Source organism: Pipra filicauda, unplaced genomic scaffold (assembly GCF_003945595.2).
Source record: "Pipra filicauda isolate LSUMZ 115617 unplaced genomic scaffold, ASM394559v2 scaffold40_size4127951_pilon, whole genome shotgun sequence".
In the NCBI taxonomy this organism is placed as follows: domain Eukaryota; kingdom Metazoa; phylum Chordata; class Aves; order Passeriformes; family Pipridae; genus Pipra; species Pipra filicauda.
Window position 1 is genome coordinate 1,912,518 of NW_024104543.1, and position 17,981 is coordinate 1,930,498.

At 35.6% G+C, this 17,981-nt stretch overlaps 1 protein-coding gene across 5 annotated transcripts in view; it reads right to left on the bottom strand.

Annotated features, from left to right (window-relative positions):
* The window catches only part of PNPLA8 (patatin like phospholipase domain containing 8), a 37,645-nt gene that overhangs the window by 14,776 nt on the left and 4,888 nt on the right, over positions 1-17,981 (bottom strand). For all 5 annotated transcript variants that reach the window (XM_027711013.2, XM_039385381.1, XM_027711012.2 and 2 more), the window contains exons 5-8: positions 17,254-17,348; positions 13,751-13,922; positions 9,014-9,071; positions 6,627-6,821 (exon numbers count right to left, since the gene is read on the bottom strand). In XM_027711013.2, coding sequence (XP_027566814.2) covers positions 6,627-6,821; positions 9,014-9,071; positions 13,751-13,922; positions 17,254-17,348 — 520 coding nt within the window. The remainder of the gene's footprint in view (positions 1-6,626; positions 6,822-9,013; positions 9,072-13,750; positions 13,923-17,253; positions 17,349-17,981) is intronic.

The following is a 17,981-nucleotide window of genomic DNA, read 5'->3' on the forward strand; positions in this document are numbered from 1 at the left end:
CTAGGAATAGACTTAAGAATGAAAATGAAAAATTTTCTGGCCATGAGAAAAATGAGGAGATACCTTATGGAAATAACCTTCTACAAGAGTAGCAACAGCAAAGACAGCTTTACATTTTATCAACAGCAACCTCTATTGCAGTTGGTAACCACGACAGAGGACCCAATCTGACCTGAGGGAAACTGGTTTGTTCTATTTTCCCTTATTTTTTTCCCTAAGGAAGTGATAGCTGAAATAATTGAATTCTGTAACCAAAAATCTAGAATTATCTGCTACTAAAAACAACACTGTAAATATACCCCAAGTAAAAGAAACATTGAAATGCAAAGAATCTTTGAAGAGATTGCCAAATTATTTCAGATTTGGAAAATTAATACCACAGATTAATCCTTATATTGGAAGAGAAGCTCAGTACAGGAAATAGGGCTTAGACATTGTGCCCTATTCAATGAATGGGAATGCACTCAGTATTGAACTAATTGGCTTTATGCACATTTGTATGCATGGTGAAAATGATTCCTATCACATGTATCCATGGCAAGACGAGGGCAGTTTCCTAAACTGCAACAAAGAAGGCAAATTAGAGGCTTGACGGTAGCTGACAAAACATTAAATGATTTTTCACATTAAGCACCAGACCACTATGCATCATAAACCATCTTTCCTTAAGGAAATAATCCCACAATACATTCTTAGGCTCTTATTTGCAATGAATATCACCAGGCTATTTCATTTCAAAATGTGGCCCCATTTAAGTCAGTATTAGACAAATACACAACCAGGGACACTGAAAACTATAAGCCATCAAGAACTGACAAATTGTTCTTTTTGATCTAAGGAATGGTGGCCAGTACCATCAGAACTTGAGTGCAACAACCTGAATTGTTTGTACAGAGATTACTGAATTGACTCAGTTCATAATTTTTCACTCTACCCAGCCTCCTTAGACTTTACAAGATTTGTTTTACAGAAAATATTAGCTGGTCAACAGTGCTACTGAAGACATATGGACTCAGAAGTCTAAGCAAAAAAAATAGTTAAATGTAATACAGCTCATTTGAGTGAGGTTTTGTTTTTTCTTTTAAATAAGCACTCTGAATCAATTGAGAAAAAAATTATAATGCTTTCAAGTTAAATGCCTAAACAAAACACACTCTCACATCACTAAACAAATCTTCCAGTAGCATCTCACTTAGCAAGCCCCTCTGGGGAATCTTGCAAGCAGTCTGCTCTGCAAAATACTACTGGTGCAATAACCAGCAATTCCACAAAGGCTGGTAAACCACATCATGCATGTCCACCTTCAGAGCTGCTAACCAAACCTATAAAATCCATAGGAGAGAAATAAATGCAGATATCCATGTAGCTAACACGTTCCAGTAAATTCCCTCTTGCTTAAATAGTACGTGACACTGCCTTGAAGGCTGTAGGAAAATGTGTATGGCAACAAGTAGACAGAGAAACAAAGAAATATTTGTTTCTATCATTGTGAGAACAAGATACACCTACTAAACCAGAGTCTGCATAAGCTCTGGTGCATACTGATCACCGTGGCATATCCTAAGAATGAAAAGAACTTCAATGTGACCTATATTCTGTGTCTTCTTAGAGCCTGAGAAGCACCCTTGAATCTAATTTTAAAAGCTACCGTGTAAAACCAATTAGGGTAGGATCCACTAAGCGAATCACTTTTGAAGGCCTCTCCTGTAACAAGCTACAAAAGATGAAGTGGCTTTCCAGATTTACTGCCTAATCAAAGGAAGGGGAAAGTTTGAAAAATATGAAGAAATCACAAAATATCTTTTCTCAATGAAGGTCTGACTTGAAACTTTAGTTACATCATACTATTGTACCATATATAATTTTTATTTCTAGGTTGTATTCTCCTGCTACACCTACATTATTAAAACTCCACTAACTGACCATGTGCCAATTTAACTGCTTTACTACATGATCTTGCTCAAAGAAAACAGTTATTTGAACACTGTTATAAATTAACATCAGCACTATAATAAATGGAACTGTAATACAACAATGAAATCATGGGAAGCTGTCAAGAAAAAGGTGATCAAGCCCTTTGTATGAAATTGGCTATATTTTATTTGAGAAAAATCTGTGGCTTTGTTGAATTTACCACCATTGCACACACAATCCCTGCTGCCCTTTGAATTAATCCAGTGGGACAAATTTAGTTTTTGCTGTAAAACCTAGTAAATGAAGTGTGCATAATGATTTTGTTAAATCTTACATTGCTCTTTTAATTAATTGATAATTTCCTCAGCATACTTTACTGTTTACTGAAGTGACATTGAGTACCTCAAATGTTTTTCACACTACAGAAAAATAAAAAGGGGAAAAAAAAGAAAAAGAATATATAATATAAGAAATAACACCCTACTGTGGGAAGTAGGAAAAAAAAATCACTGGTCTGTAGCAGGACTGGTGAGAGGTTAAGAGCTTCATAAATACATTTCAAAATAAAAGAGCTGACATGTGGCAATACGGCTTCTATATTGTAACATCATGACTTAGTCTCTCTTGACTTGCACGGTTCCTGGAGAAGCATGTTACAGGGATTAAATCCCTTTGAATGTTAATGTGTTCCTCTTTTGAACCACAAAGAATATTAATCCTCCTCTCCTCATCTACCAACAGCTGCGCTGTTTTTTCCTACTTGACAGAGCAGAACCAGATAGCATGGCTTGATTGACCTGAATGTAAATATTGCTGTTTGGTTTGGAACTGCTGACTTTTTGTGGAAATTTAACCAACCAAGATCAGTTCACCTGCAGCACAAATAAGCATGCAGGCACCTAGAAACATCTTTCTGAACAATGACATCAAAAGAACTGTAAAACTAATTTACTACCTCACTAAAAAAATTAACACACTTAACAATCTCCTTGAACATTTACAGTGACTATATTACAGAAGTCAGGCTGGAATGTTTCCAGAGAAAGGGCATGTGTGTGTGTACACAAATACACATACACATATAACTATACAGATTATGGAAAAGCAAGTCATAAAGCCAACAGCTACAGTTCAGTTCAGGCATGACTCCAGCACAGATGTCTAGAGTCATACATAAAAACTCCACGAATCCATGTCAACCTTAAGCATAACTCTCTTTCAGCTACTTCATATGTTTGTGGAAGGACTCCAATTCCAACAAAAGCTAGATACCATAAGACAAGAATATGCAGGATGACCATAAAACAAATCCACTAAATTTCTGTTTTCAAAATAAATATTTTCACATATTTGAAGAGTCTTAAATCAGATGAAATGCCAGAGTGCTTCTCAATTCAGATTTAAATGTACAACTCACTGATAATACAAAACCTGGTCTCTATATATAATTCTTTAGGAGTCCCAAACTTCAAAGCCAGGAAACAAATTTCAATATAGGTACTATTCTGAATTTTCATGTACATTTTGGCCACCTCTGTTCTTGGAATTGTCTAGAAATATCAACACTGCAAGGCCAATTATAAATAAATTAATAAGAAACTAGCACAGTTTATGTCCAGAAAACAGATTATGGTGATTAATGCAAGTCTCCAATCCATGAAAAAAAAAAAAATCCTCAAAAGACCATCTTTCTGACACTGTACTACAATTTTGAAGCCTTTGGCATAAATTATTACTTATACTTACTGCACACTATGCTGATGCAATTTTAAAAATCATGGTACTGTTGAGAATGTCTAACAGAGTTATGCTTCATTTATTCATATAGTTCAAAAGCAGTCCATTCAGTTAGACAGTATATAGTGTAAAGTGATAATACAGAAAAGAGCAAGAATTTCCATATATACTACAAAGGTTAGGATCATACCTCATCTGGCCGAGGAACTTAAAATTACAATTGCAGTGCACTTTCAGAATAAAGATGCTTAACAATAATCTACTATTCCTGCATTTATGATATGAACTATAATCAAGAACAAAGATTTGCTGATACTAACATATTTTAATAAGAAAATTGTTGTAAGCAGGAATATTACTGCATTTAGGATTCTATTTATTTAAAAATGTACTTATGCATATGTATTCCTTTCAATTCACTTTGGATACTTTAGCAGAGATAAAGCTCTTGATTACCTTGCATTTTCCACTGAGGTACTATTAACACCCAGGAAAAAAGGGTAACAGTCTGCTACATGCACAGAGGCTCTTACCCCAGGGTTAAAACAAGGTAATTCAAGGTTGCTTGATTTTGCAGTGGTGGATTTATAATCTGAGATAGAAACCTGCAGGAAGACAGTCCTGTAGCATTTGCCATGTAGTAATTTGCTAGCTAGGCATCCAAGTACATCCCACACAAACCAGACAATTATGGAAACAGATATGGTAGAAAAAGTGCAATCTGAGAGGAAAAAAGCACAGAAGACGGAAAAGATCGATTCTATAAGAATTCAAGGTTTAAATATTCCTGCCTGTGTAGAAGAGATATTTTCAGATGATATGGAAGTTCGAGTCAGAAAATTCAGCATCTAGTTCTACTACAATAAACAGTTTTATTACTGAAAACAGATTCAGTTCTTTATGGCTTACAAAAGTGAATCGCATCCTAAGTCCTTCCTTTCTAGTAATTAAAATACATGAAATAGAGAAGAATGGTGAAAAATGATGTTTGTAAGATCAGATGTAAAGGCTTTGTCCAAAGACTCTGCAGCAAGGAAAAAATAAATTATACTTCATTCCAGCCCTCTGTGTCTGAAAATACTGGATCTGATCTCTATTAACACTAATTACACATCCTCTAGTCTGGTAAATTGGACTTGAAAGTGAACAGATGAAATGAATACCAGCCTTACTGCCTATCACACAGGTCTGGCAACTCAGAAACAATATTAAGACAAAGAATTGTGTAAGCACTGTGTAGAAGTTAAGATGTTGTTTATTCAGCTATTCTTCACACAAAAGCACAGACCAATTTTGACGTACTCTCAATTCAAGGAAATAGGGGGTGGAAAGGTGAGAAGAGGAAGAAAACTGCTTCACATAGCTTAATACTGACCCATTCAAGTAGTTAAGGACCAGCCTGGAATAGCTCCAAAGGCTAAAGCAACTCCCTTCCCAGTTTTGCTTGGCCAGATGGAAGATGAACATGTTTCAGGATTTCAAGCTGTGCTTTGGCTTGGAATTTAACGTGTTGCTCCATTTTTAGCTTTAAAAAAGCCCCAAAACTTACGTACTTATTTGATTAAAATGTTTGAAGGATAACAATATATACCATACTGGGGAGGCTGTGGGGTGGGAGGCAGGTAAAGGAGGGTGTGGGGGAAAAAATGCCCTAAATAAAAAGGGAAAACAGTAAAATGAAAGAAATCTCAGAACCGATTGATGTAGTAGCACCATCCTGCCCCTCCATGGGAGCCCTTCCCCTCCACCCTTCAGCTTCTGTAGAGTTTTTATACAGCTGAATTCTTCCATCACCTTATAAATGTTGACTTAAAATATGGAAGTATGCTGGTTTTTTCAGATGAAATTCTAGCTGTTTCTTTGTACCAGTGTTTATTATCTCTTAATTTTTCTCTATTTCATCTTATCCTCATTTATCTGTTAGCCTTTAAAATTCAGTATTACTCAGGCACATTTCAATGGTAAAGATACTACAGAGCCCTTTCAACAGACACCATCAGAAATTCTATATGTGATCCAGGTACATCCTTATTACTCAAAATATGCTATTATTGGTTTCCAGCAATTACAGCCGATGCCATCATATGAATTAAAATGACAGAAATGTAACAGATGCTTTCATTAAACTTAAGTGATACAACCCTATGCTCACTTTAGTAAGGGTCTCTAGTTCAGTCACTCTTTGTAGTTTTTTTCTGTCACAGATCTGCATTAGATATTTATAAAAATAAAAACTAATAGTTTTAAATTAGTATGTACTGCAAGAAGGATTCTTTTAATACTCAGAGAACTGCGGACAATAAAGGGGCACTGGAGGACGAAACCACTATGGTTAAAAAAACTACTAAAGAAATTACCAACAGAAGCTGTAATACAATAAAACAGAATACACTGTTAATAGGAGACACTGCTTTATCCTCAAGGGAATTTCTTTTGCAGTTGTCCTGAGTTTAATCTTACTGCCATGACATCTCTTATTCCTTTTACTAGCCCAGAACCAGGGTAGAGCTGAATAAGCTATCAATGGAAAGAATTAAAAAGTAGTCCCTTCAGTAAACTGAAAGTATGCACTAATAAAAAGAATACTGAAGTGTATAACCTGTTCTTTTCACACTTCACAATATTGTTAGATTTTTAAGTCACACCACCTGTTTAGCGAAATAATGCTCAATGAAATACCAGTTGTAAGCAGGAAGACAGAGGCAATTTACAACTCATATAAGGTTTCCTTCCAGGCAGAGAAGAAATAGTAGAAGAGTTTAAGTTTGTATTGAGAAGACTAAGATTTTTAAGCCTATACCCTTTCTAGTTCTATAAAGGCTATAGAAGCTGAAAATATCCTTTCTTACCCCATCTGTCCTAGATTTCCTTTGTGCTACCAATTTATTTGTTTAGTTTTGATTTAGAGATTCAGACCACTTTTTTTTCCTCGGGCGTAAAACTGAAAATATTTACTAAAGGAGATTTCAACTCACCTGATGAAGATCGCTGCCCAAAACATATTCCTGGAAGTAACCTGGTGCAGCAGATGATGCTCTAATGGCCTGCCACAGCTTATACTGACAGCCTCCAATATAATGGGACTTAACACCAGGAAAGTGGTTGTAGTTTCTAAACACAAATGCTTTCAGTGGTGTTCCTCTGTTTACAATGGTGCTTACTGCAGCTACCTAGTGATGAGGAGGAACAAAATTAGTTACATATGATGATAATATTAATATAAGAATGACAGCTTCCCACAATGCGAAATTTAATTTATACCTTAAGTGCATCTCTGGAATCTTACTAGGTTCATTGTTTATTTACATTTTTATAAAGTCTATCTAAATTTTAAAAAGTGAAAGTAAAAACCAAACAAAAACCCCAATTCCCTAAAGAAAATGCTATTTTTAACCTGAAATTGTTTCCACTGGCTACTCTGTTTCTACGAATATCTAAGATGTTTAAATAAAAAGCTGCTGTCAACTATATGATTACAGAATATTTTGCTTTTAGGAACAGTATTTTATTCTCAGAAGTCTGTAACCAGCAATGCAACAATGCCATTAAATATGAATATCAGAACTGTCAATCAATTTCTTTCCCCCCCAAAATGATTACTTAATAACAAAACCTGAGTTAAAGAATTGCAGGAAGAATCTCCCTCCCCAAAAAGAAATCTAAAACCCACCCAAAACCCAAAAGAATCAAATGTAAGTCTTTCAAGGTTTTTCTAAGGACACTGAAATGTCAGTAACGGAAATCACAATAAGTATATCAAAGTGAAAGGCCAAAGTGGTATTTCCATTAAAAAACAAAAAAAGTATGACTAAAAAAAAAATGCATCTTACAGCTATAATCACGAGATGAAGGTGCCTACAGTTATGTGTGTTAGAATATGCAAGACCTTTTAGTGTTGTTGCAGCCAGCCTGTTTGGCACTATCAGAAAAACACTCTTTAGCAGCCAAGTGGCTGCTCAATTCCATTTTGTTTACTATTTTACAGAGTAGGGTGTTTTCATGAAATTTACCCAAGAGCACAGCTGATGCTGTGATATCACTCTATGCATTTTCATTCTTCAGCTACTTAATTTAAATAATTTTACTCCCAGTAGATTCATTCTTACAGAAAAGAAAACAAAAGAGTAACTTCTACATGACAATGCAAAAGCAAAACACATGCCTGGTTCATAATCAATCATTTGATGGAGGGAAAGTTTCCTGTTTTTGTCAAAAGGAAGGTTTAGTTCTAAGCACTACTAGAAGAAGAAAGAAAAACAACTTCAAGAAATTTAATAAAAAACCTATTAAACGGATGTTTGATTTTATTTTTGGCAATACTCATGTATTCTTCCACTTCATGATGCAGTCTAAGTTGCCAAGTGTTCAGCACCTTCAGGAAAAATTCATCTTGCCATGATTTAACAGCAGCAGAACATACAATTGCATGTTTTATTTTGATTTTGCTATACCTTGTAAAGAGTGCCACCACTGAGAGCACTACAAAGCAATTACTGGGAACAGCTAGTTTCAACTCTATTTATATTCACATTTTATTACTGAAGAACATGGAAGGAAGCCAAAGATCCCAGTTCAAAGATAACTTTCAAGTCAACATAGGATAGCTTCTCTCTCAGAAAGCAACATACCACACCAGCCTTTTCATGTCCTTCTTTTAGACATGGACTAGGAACGCAGTCAGTCAGGCACATGTTTCTATGTTTAGAAAAATGTGAATATCTTCCATTTAACAGTAAAGCAATGAATATAGTGCTATGACACCAAAACACCTGTTAATTACAGATTGTTCTGAAATATGTCCTATTATATTTCTCTTCTTTCTTCACACCCTATCCTTCACCAAAAATAAAATACCCAGGCTTTCTCATCTTTCACTCTCGTGCTGCTGCTGTATCTAACACCCCTCCAAAGACATGGTGCCTTTTCTACCATTCAGGAAGAGATCTCTAGGCTTAAGAATGTGCCTGGAGAAAACTGGGTACTCCAAATAAAGTGAGAAGAAACCCTGTCCTCTTACAACACAGTAAAACAGATCATGGATGACATGACAGGATCTCCAGACACTAGAATTCTTATATGAAAAAAATAAGCTTTACACAATGTCAAAATGTTTCAAGGCTTTTAACATCTCTGAAATATATTCCAACTCGAAGTATTAAAAATATGAGAAATTGATGCAGAAGTTTAAGAATCTAATTAATTTTTATCTTGTAAAAGCCCAGGTTATTACAATGGAAGCCTGAAGAGCTATCAACACTCTTGCTGTTTATCCAATATTCTTCTAGGGACAGAATTTACTCTGAACTCTTAACAGTATTTGTGAAATACACAATTAGTATTTACCTCAGAAAACAGTACTTACCTTTGGACATTTGGACTTTCTTGCAGTTTCAATCATAAGATTCGAGCCCATTTTTTCTCTACAAAAAAGAGTGTACAAAACTGAAAATGCTCCATCAGTTTAGCATTAAAAAGATGTATATTTTTATCATTCTTATTTCTGCAACCATTGGATTTAAAAGAAAGAGTCCTTGAATTTCACTTTACTAATCAGATTTCTGCAGCTGGCTTCAATGGACCAACATTTCAAAACTTCTAGGTTGTTAGAAATAAATCTGAAGAGTGTTTGAGGTCTTGATTCAAGTTACTTCGTCACATATTTAACGATAATCATTAAGATTACTCAACTACTTAGTTAGATGAAGCACTTTGCTACATTCAGGAATCAAAAACTCAACATCCTTGTTAAGCAGTTTCATAGTAATGAAAATTACTCTTCTGCACTGTTAAAAAAACAAAAGCTAAGGAGAGAAAGATGTCATTCCACATGATTCAAAGAAAGTTAAAACACCTACATGTAATCTTCCATAACAGTAATCCAATATGCATTTAATATCCCTTTTTGAGGAAAAACTTTTTCAGATGCATACACTTCTATAAATCACATGAATGGGTAGCATTGTAATGTATCATCACATTAGCATTAGGGTCAGTATTCCAATTGCTAACTAGAAGGTAACCCTCCTGTATAGTAGAGGAGACTGGAGTAAATTACCACACTAGCCAATAATCTCACCTCAGCATCTATTTCAGCTTTGATTTGCTTACAGTAAAGGTCTAAAACTCCTACAGAGTTGGTGGTCATCCATAATGATTCTAAAAACAGGCTGTCCTTTAAGCGAGTTTTCTTCCTCCCCTAGAACATAGCCCACCCAAACACTGGTGGTACATTTGCCTTATTCTGCAGAGACTGTTGTCAGTATTGCCATACTTTTAAAGCAGGGATATTCCATGTGTTGTTCTTATGAGATCATCTACTTACAGCTCACACCCCCTTTTGATAGTAGGTGGTAGCTCTTCCACTGGTAAAAACAACACCTTTATCAACCTAGTCAGGTCAGAAGATAAAAGTAGCTTTACATGCTACAATAGCAGCAGTCCTCCATGCAGACAGCAGACTGTACTTGTGGCTAGGACAATTTGCTGCTCCACTAGTGGATATCTGTGCTCGAAGGATGGCTGTGTACATGTCCTTGAGAGGGAAGAAGGAAGAAAAACAGCTTCCAGTCCTATGATCGAAAACTCTTGCTGACACAATTCTTCTATCAGCAGCACTGTTTTATTTTTTTCAATAAACGCATTAATTCCAGTCTCAGTCACCAGCCAGGAGGGGAAAAAGTGCCATCTGCACTCCCTAACTGATTACAGAAGGAGACAAAGGCACATGAAACCATGAAGTAGGAATAAAAGATATGAGACTGACAGAGGTGAGATATCAAAGACATCTACTGATTTGCATCACTTTCATCTACTTCTGAAATATCTATATTAGCTATTTTTTCCCAAACCCTGAGTGCAAAGATTAAAAAAATGCATAAGTGATTTCCACTGCTTAATTATAGGAACCATCAAACTGAATAACTATCTCCTCACGTCTTGTTTTTTATGGAGGCCAGGAACTGATGCTTCCGAGTAGGTACAAGAAATCCCTTAAAGTACTATGCAACTTTAGACATTAAGGTCTAAAGATAAAAGTTTAATATCACCTCCAAATTTAGTTCTCTTGCTAGCATTAATATAGTAATTGCGTATTATATAAATGTTTTTGTCAAGCCTCGCTGTTCAGTTATTTTAACTAAGACACAGCAGAAGTAATTCCACAGTTTCTTCACATACTGCATTAAAAAAAGAAAGTCTTCTAATTTTACTTTTATTGAATATTCCCTTGATCACAAAGAAAAGAGGAGACTGGTAATTCTCAAGATACCTTATTTATCTCAAATTACCACTTTATCATTAAAAAAAGCAAATAAGTTAAAGACTCCTAGTGCCTTTGTGTATGTTGTCTTTAGGTCACTGGCTACTTTTTAACAATCTTGCAACAGAAACATTCTCTAAAATGGGGTAACCGGGACTGTAAATAGTATTTTAAGTGAAACTGTACTACGAATTAATATAACGGCATCATAATATTTTCTGTATTTTCAATCCCAATTGACAATCACCTTGTTTGACCACAAGAATATAAATGTTTCATTACACTGTCCATGACAGCACCCAAATCACTTTTGATATTAAAGCTACTTTAAATCCTGTAAGCATTTTACATTTTTCCACTCACAGGTTATTACTTTACACATAATTTAATTTCCCTATTTTTGCATCTATCTACTTTGCTTGTGTCTGTCTGTGCCTATGTCCTCTAGACATGACCTACATAAGTCTCTTTCACAAACGTTGCTGTTTCATCCCTTCGAATCACTAATATTGCAACACCTATTTCAGTAACCCTATGAACAACATTCTGCCAACCATGTGCTTGAAGAACCGTTCTAATGGGCTACAGCAACAGTGCAATCAAACACTTGAGAAAGAGCATTCAATGTGAAAGGCAAAATTGTACCTTTTACCCTCTTCTAACAACAACAGTAGTACCAGGAAACTATTACATCCTTACCAAACCTACAGGAGAGACTTTTATAGCACATGCTGGTACAGGATGTGCTGCCCATCCAGTTGCTAGAAAACAGTGTTCAATTTGCAAAACAAATACTGGTTTGAAGTATTATTACTTGCATTCTCAAACACATGCATTACCAATTTTCCTACCAAAAGAGTACATGTAGCTTTTATCCTACGCTCCATAAAGTGATTGAGTGCTTCTCAATCCCACTATTTTAGCTAGCTTGTGAAAACCCCTAGCTGCTCACCAAATTTCTCCAGACATATGCAAGAAAAAAATAGTATATGTAAACAACAGTCAAAAGAAAACAGAAAAGTTGGAACTATAAGCCAGGTTCTTCTTACAAATGCAATTCAATATAGCACTACCTAAGACTGATATGTGGTAAGTATAATTTTCTGCATAATGTAACTGATTAAAACCAGTCCTCAAATTGCAACTCAAGAAATATATAAGAAAAGTTAAAATAGACAAATACATAAGACTTAAAATCAATTCCCTACAGCACTCTGAATAAAAAGTCAGTTAACTAAAATTAGTTCCATTTTCTGAAATGGAATTTATAACATACCTCATGAATGCATGCAACATTAGCCTAATGTAACATTAGCTTAATTATTTTCAGCGGGAATACTTTCTGTCAAAAAATATAACCACTGACATCATGGTAGGGCTAAACATATATTGCATGTCTGTATATTGTCAATGGATATTCTCTGTTTCAAGGAAGGGAGACAAGCTAGCATTTAAACAACAAAAACCCACCCAGAACAAGTAAGGCTTTTAAATTTAAAACAAAACAGAGAGCAGTTTCCTCACACTATGACTGAAAGTTAGACCTGACCTTCATCTTGCTGTAAAGAGGTGCTATACAGTCTTTTAATTCCCTTTCTTAGTTCCAGGCTCGCACACCACAAGGAAGCCTCCAGGAATCCCTTCAATAAAATGTTGTGTAGGCATAGAATCTCCCTTCAACACTGAGAAATTAGGTCAACAAGAAGTCATTTGTTGATCAGCACATTTAATTTCCAATTCAGTCTATAGATAGTATATTGATTGCCAGGCTTCTGTCTATTGCACCGGAATTCTTTACCTAATGTGCTACAGCTGCAAAAACCAAAAAAATAGCATTTTAATTAAAAGCATGTAAAATACTTTCATATGAGGTTATTGTGATTTTCACAAGACTTCTTTTAGTTGAGCGGGGGGGAAAAATCTCATTTCTAAAAAAAAGACCTCCAGATATCTGAAAAGAAAAGCTCATGATATTAATTTGATAAACATATTTATTTCTAAAAATATGCAAGAGCACAGAGAAGTGGTGCTTCTAAGCCTCTCTCTCCACTTCAAAGATGTGATATGCTTAAAACTCAAACAGCAAAGGTATTCCCACAAAAAGTTTAGAAAAAAACCTCCTTTCAATCTCATAAAACACACTAATCATGTTCCCAAAGGAACTTATTATTTATCAGAAGGAACCTTTTACCTTTTTACACTTTCTCTCAGAAAAGACTGCTTCAGTTCTTTCAGTGGTAGTGCCAGCTTATGTTGGTTGAGAGACTATGATATTAGTTTGCTAAAAATTATAAACAATTGAACTATCAATACCAACACAGATGAATAAAACACATAATACAATAATTCCTTACAGTGACTTTTCCTGTGTAGCCATTAATGCATGTGTATACATTTCTAAGAACAAATACCATTTAATGGGCAACTCTGACACTGAGGATATTTTTTCATTGTGATCCTTACAGCTCATTTCCCAACATTAAAAATCCCTACTAGAGCACATAATTTCATTTCTCACCAATCTCCTATAAGAAAAAAGGCACAGCAGGTGGCTAGTAAATTTTGTAGCAAATCTGTAATGAGTCAGATCAAACAGAGCTGGCAAGCATACAGGAATATAATCAGAAATCAGTGCATTAAAGCTTACTTTATTCCCCAGAAACAGAAATCATTACATTAAAGGCTTTCAGTGTTTTGGTAGATATGAAAGCAGCAGAATTAGAGTATATGCTACTCCTTTCTAGTTGTTTTAAGAATTTTCATTACCAGTGAAGCAATAATAAAACCAAATGCACTCAGACACTACATTAATTATTTTTCACCTGATCATTATTTACTTACTTGAGCATTTTTTCCCATATATCACTGTCATAAAAGGCATGGCTCCAACCCATTTTGACTGTTCCAACAATGACATTCTGCTTAAAAACATCTGATCCTAATTTGTGGTACAGTTCTTCACAATCATCCAGAGGGATATGGAACAACCCCAACATAAAAGCTAATATAGCTCCTGAAAAACAAATATTTTGCAATATAAAATGTAGCCTGAAGTGAGATTACAAAGATGTATTACCAGTTAATGTAGGTCATAAGTTAGCAGAGTATCTGTCTGGAAATAGGAAGACCAATTTACATTTATATCGCTAAATTTCTGTTCAGACATCACAGACCATGTTTTAAAGGGACATATATAAGATAGAAACAGTCTACTTTCAAAACCAGAAATATGAGAAGTTGAAAAGTGACATTATTTCATTTTGCAGATTTCATCCCTGCAGACAAGTATAGGGCAGAAAACAAATTAAATCCACTGCTTTACTTGGAAAGAGAAATAAGTAAGAGAAATCTATGTTGTGATATTAGAAACATATTTGGAGCATTACTTGCTATTTTGAAAACTCTTAAGTCAGTAGAGAAAAATTCTCAGAAAATTCTTTAAAAATAAGGCAGTTTTGAGTTGCAATCATTTACAGTTAGTCTCATACATGCTGCCATCTAGTGTATGCCTAGCAAAAATTATGACCTACCCTTACAGGAGAAAAAACAACAGCATTCAAAAAGCATGGCTGTTGAATACCAATAAAGACTGTGGAGAAATACAATTAACGCATTACACAATTCTTAGACGTAATAAACTGAAAGGGACACATATAAGCTTTAAATCTAATTGTGCAGTACTGTGAGAGCATGTAATTAAGCGTTAGGAATAGTTAGGACACATGATTTTTTCAATTTGCAAATAAATGCAATAGGTTGGAATAAAATTATTTCTAAAAGGTGCAAATGCTTGAAATAGAGTAAGAGTACAACACGTGCAGAACAAACTACATGAAGGAAGTTATGGACGGCTTTAAAGGAAACATGACTTCCAAGCCGCTCTTGCTCTCACAAACCCCACCACCCTGACAGCTGAGCATCAGTGCATTGATGGTGTCAGTTTCTTAAAAAGTAGCACAAACCCTTAAGGGAATTTGGGCCTATTTGACACAAATTTTCATCAAGAGAAACTTAATTGCCAAGTCACCAAATGCCTGTATTCTAACACCTAGCAGCAGAGAAACATCATTTTCCCAAGTCATGCAAATCCTCTGCTATCTTGTTTTCCTCTAAACTCTCCAGCATCACTTCTACATTATCACGCATCTGCTATTTTGGTGAGCAGTTTCCAAGGTTTCGGGGCCTATTACAGCATCATTGCAGTGACCTTTCTCTGTGACTGCTGCATTTAAATGCTCTGACCCCCAGTGAAGACAAGTACAGGAAAGCTAACTACAAAGACAGACTCTGTGATGCTGAATTCACAGCAAACTGATTATTTCTAAACCTCAAAGGCAAAACAGCTAAATGATATTAAGAAATACAGAAAGCGCAGCAGAAAAGAGAAGTGCAATGCACAAGAGGCATCCTTCCTATCATTTAACACATCACTCTTGTAAAGCACAATTCATCCAGATTCACTGGCATATGTACCGTCAACACACACAGAACTGCTAGTACATGCTGACAGATGTGCACAACCTCTCCCAGCCACGTCTTGTCATCTATTATTGTGAGCTGGACTAATGCAGACAAAGCTTGATAGTATAAACAACATTTAAAAGAGCATGTTAAGTACTTACTAGCAGTTACAAAACCAAAAATTTGGGGAAGAATTAAAAATAAAGTTAGTTCCAGTGAGAGCAGTGGGATCAAATTAAGAACACTAGGCCTCTCTATCCAAGATAAAATATCTATATCTTTGTTATGATTGAAGAAATCGGCGAAGTATTTTGCAGGGAAACTATCTTCCAAGGAAACAACCACTTACTGCTAAATTAACTAACAAAGGATTTCTTTGGAAGATTATTTAAACTGTAAAACAGGGAACTATATCGTGCCTACAAACAAATTCTGTTTGGTAGACCTAAATCTTCTCCTTTACTACTGAGTCTATTAAGCAAATCTCTGGAAACACAAACATTTTCTCTCGTCATGGTCATCTGTGTTTAATATAATTTCTGAATTAAACTGTATAGAATATAAGTATAGTGCAAAAAACTTGAATAACGTTGAATGATTTTCTAAAGGAAACTGAACTACAGCATATACCTTATGTTAGAAATCAGCATTGTGTGGCTAATGGTCTAGCACCATTTCTGAAGGAGACGACTATTGCTTGAGGAGAAACTTATGCTTTAGTTTCCTGCTTTCTAGGGAGGAGTAACTTAACACTGAGTCACAAGAGTAATTAAGTCTGGGAGGGACCTGTAGAGGTCATCTAGTCCGGCCTCTGTTCAAACAGGTTCAATTAGAATAGGTTACTTGGGACTTGTTAAGCCAAGTTTTCAATATCTCCACGGATGGAGATTCCCCAGCCTGTGCAGGCAATTCCTTCCAGTGTCTGACCATCTCTGCAAAAAAAACAAGATTCTGTAACCTAATTATAACTTCCCATACTCCAGCTTGTCCGTTGGCTTTTCTCCTATCACTGTGCACCTTCAAGATGACTCTAGCTCCATCTTCTTTATATTTTCTCATTAACTGAAACAGCAAAAAGGCTTTGCTTTAGCCTGTTCTTCTCAAGGCTGAATAAACCCAGTTTTTGCACTCTCTCCCTTACATGTCATGATTATCCCCTGATTATCTGCTAGACCCTGTGCCAGACTCACTCAGTATGTACAAGAACACACCCCAAAATTTAGGGTTTACAGAGAAGCCCCAAACTAGACATTCATAGCCAAAGAGAGACCCTTCACCTGTTATTGTATGTTCTTGTCCACGCAAGCCAGCACGGTTGGCTTTCTTTGCTCAAGGGTACAATTATGATTCATGTCCAACTTGTATGAATCAAGACTAGGTCTTTTTCTTTAAAGCTGGTTTCTAGATGGAGGGCTTTGTATTTGGTTTTACTGAACCTGTCAAGCCTGTACAGGCCAATCTGAACAGGGACAGCACTATACTGACCACTTCCTCTAAATTAAATCATCCAAGATCTTGCTACAGGCACACTCTGTCCTGCTGTGCAGGTCATTAAAGATGGGAAGCATTACTGATCCAATATGAGTCCCTGAGGGGCTCAACCTCAGTTGTCTGTGAAGTCCCATAAACGTCTAAGATAACTGTATCTGTGTGCAAAGTGAAGATTTCACATTAATTAAAAACAATGACAAATCAGTTTGAAGTCACAACTATCATAAACCACCCAAAGTTCTTATATAGAAGAAAAAAGACAGACTTTAGAAATCACACCTATGCTTTCCCAGCTTACCCTCTACGTCAGAAACTGTAAAACCTACATTTAATTCTCAGATGTTCTTGTACTATATTCACAGCAAAATTCCAAATTGTGGCTTAATAATTACCTGTGCTTACACCACAGATGTAGTCAAAAAGTTGATGAACTGGCTTTCCAGTTAGTTCTTCTAGTTTCCGAAGAGTCTGAAGTGCAACTAAGCCCCTGAAACACAAAAATCCCCTTCACATGCAATGGCAGTTTTATCTTACATAGTCATAATTAATTAAAGGTGGTCTTAGAGCTAATTATAATTCAATAACTACAGCAATAAGAATACTGAATAATTTGGGGAATAAAAGAGTAGCAGAACAAAATTAAAATAGAATGATGAACACTAAATATAAATTACATACTCAGACATACCAAAAATAGTACTCAACAGCTTCAACCATATTGGTTTGTAAATGTAAAGGCTTGGGGATGATCATTCTGTGGATGTAGACTCAAGAGATTTTAGCTGCATCCACACCACACAGCACTTTAAGTTTGGTCTTAACAGGGCTGTATAATGCCCCTTGGGGTACAGTATTTTTCTGTGTGGGGTTTGTATGGCCCCCAACTCAATATGTCTGAAATAATGGGAGAGATGCATTAAAGACCACAGACTTGTGTTTCTGGCATGCAACAGTTGGGATAGAGCAAGATAATTGTGTATGGCAAAACAAGCACCAAACAGAGCACCAGTCAAGCACCAATGCATACAAAAACAGTACCTGTGTAACACAAATGTAAATCATGACTTGCCTCTTTGGGCATACATTTATCAAAGAGAAACTGAAATTTTCTTTCTAGTTA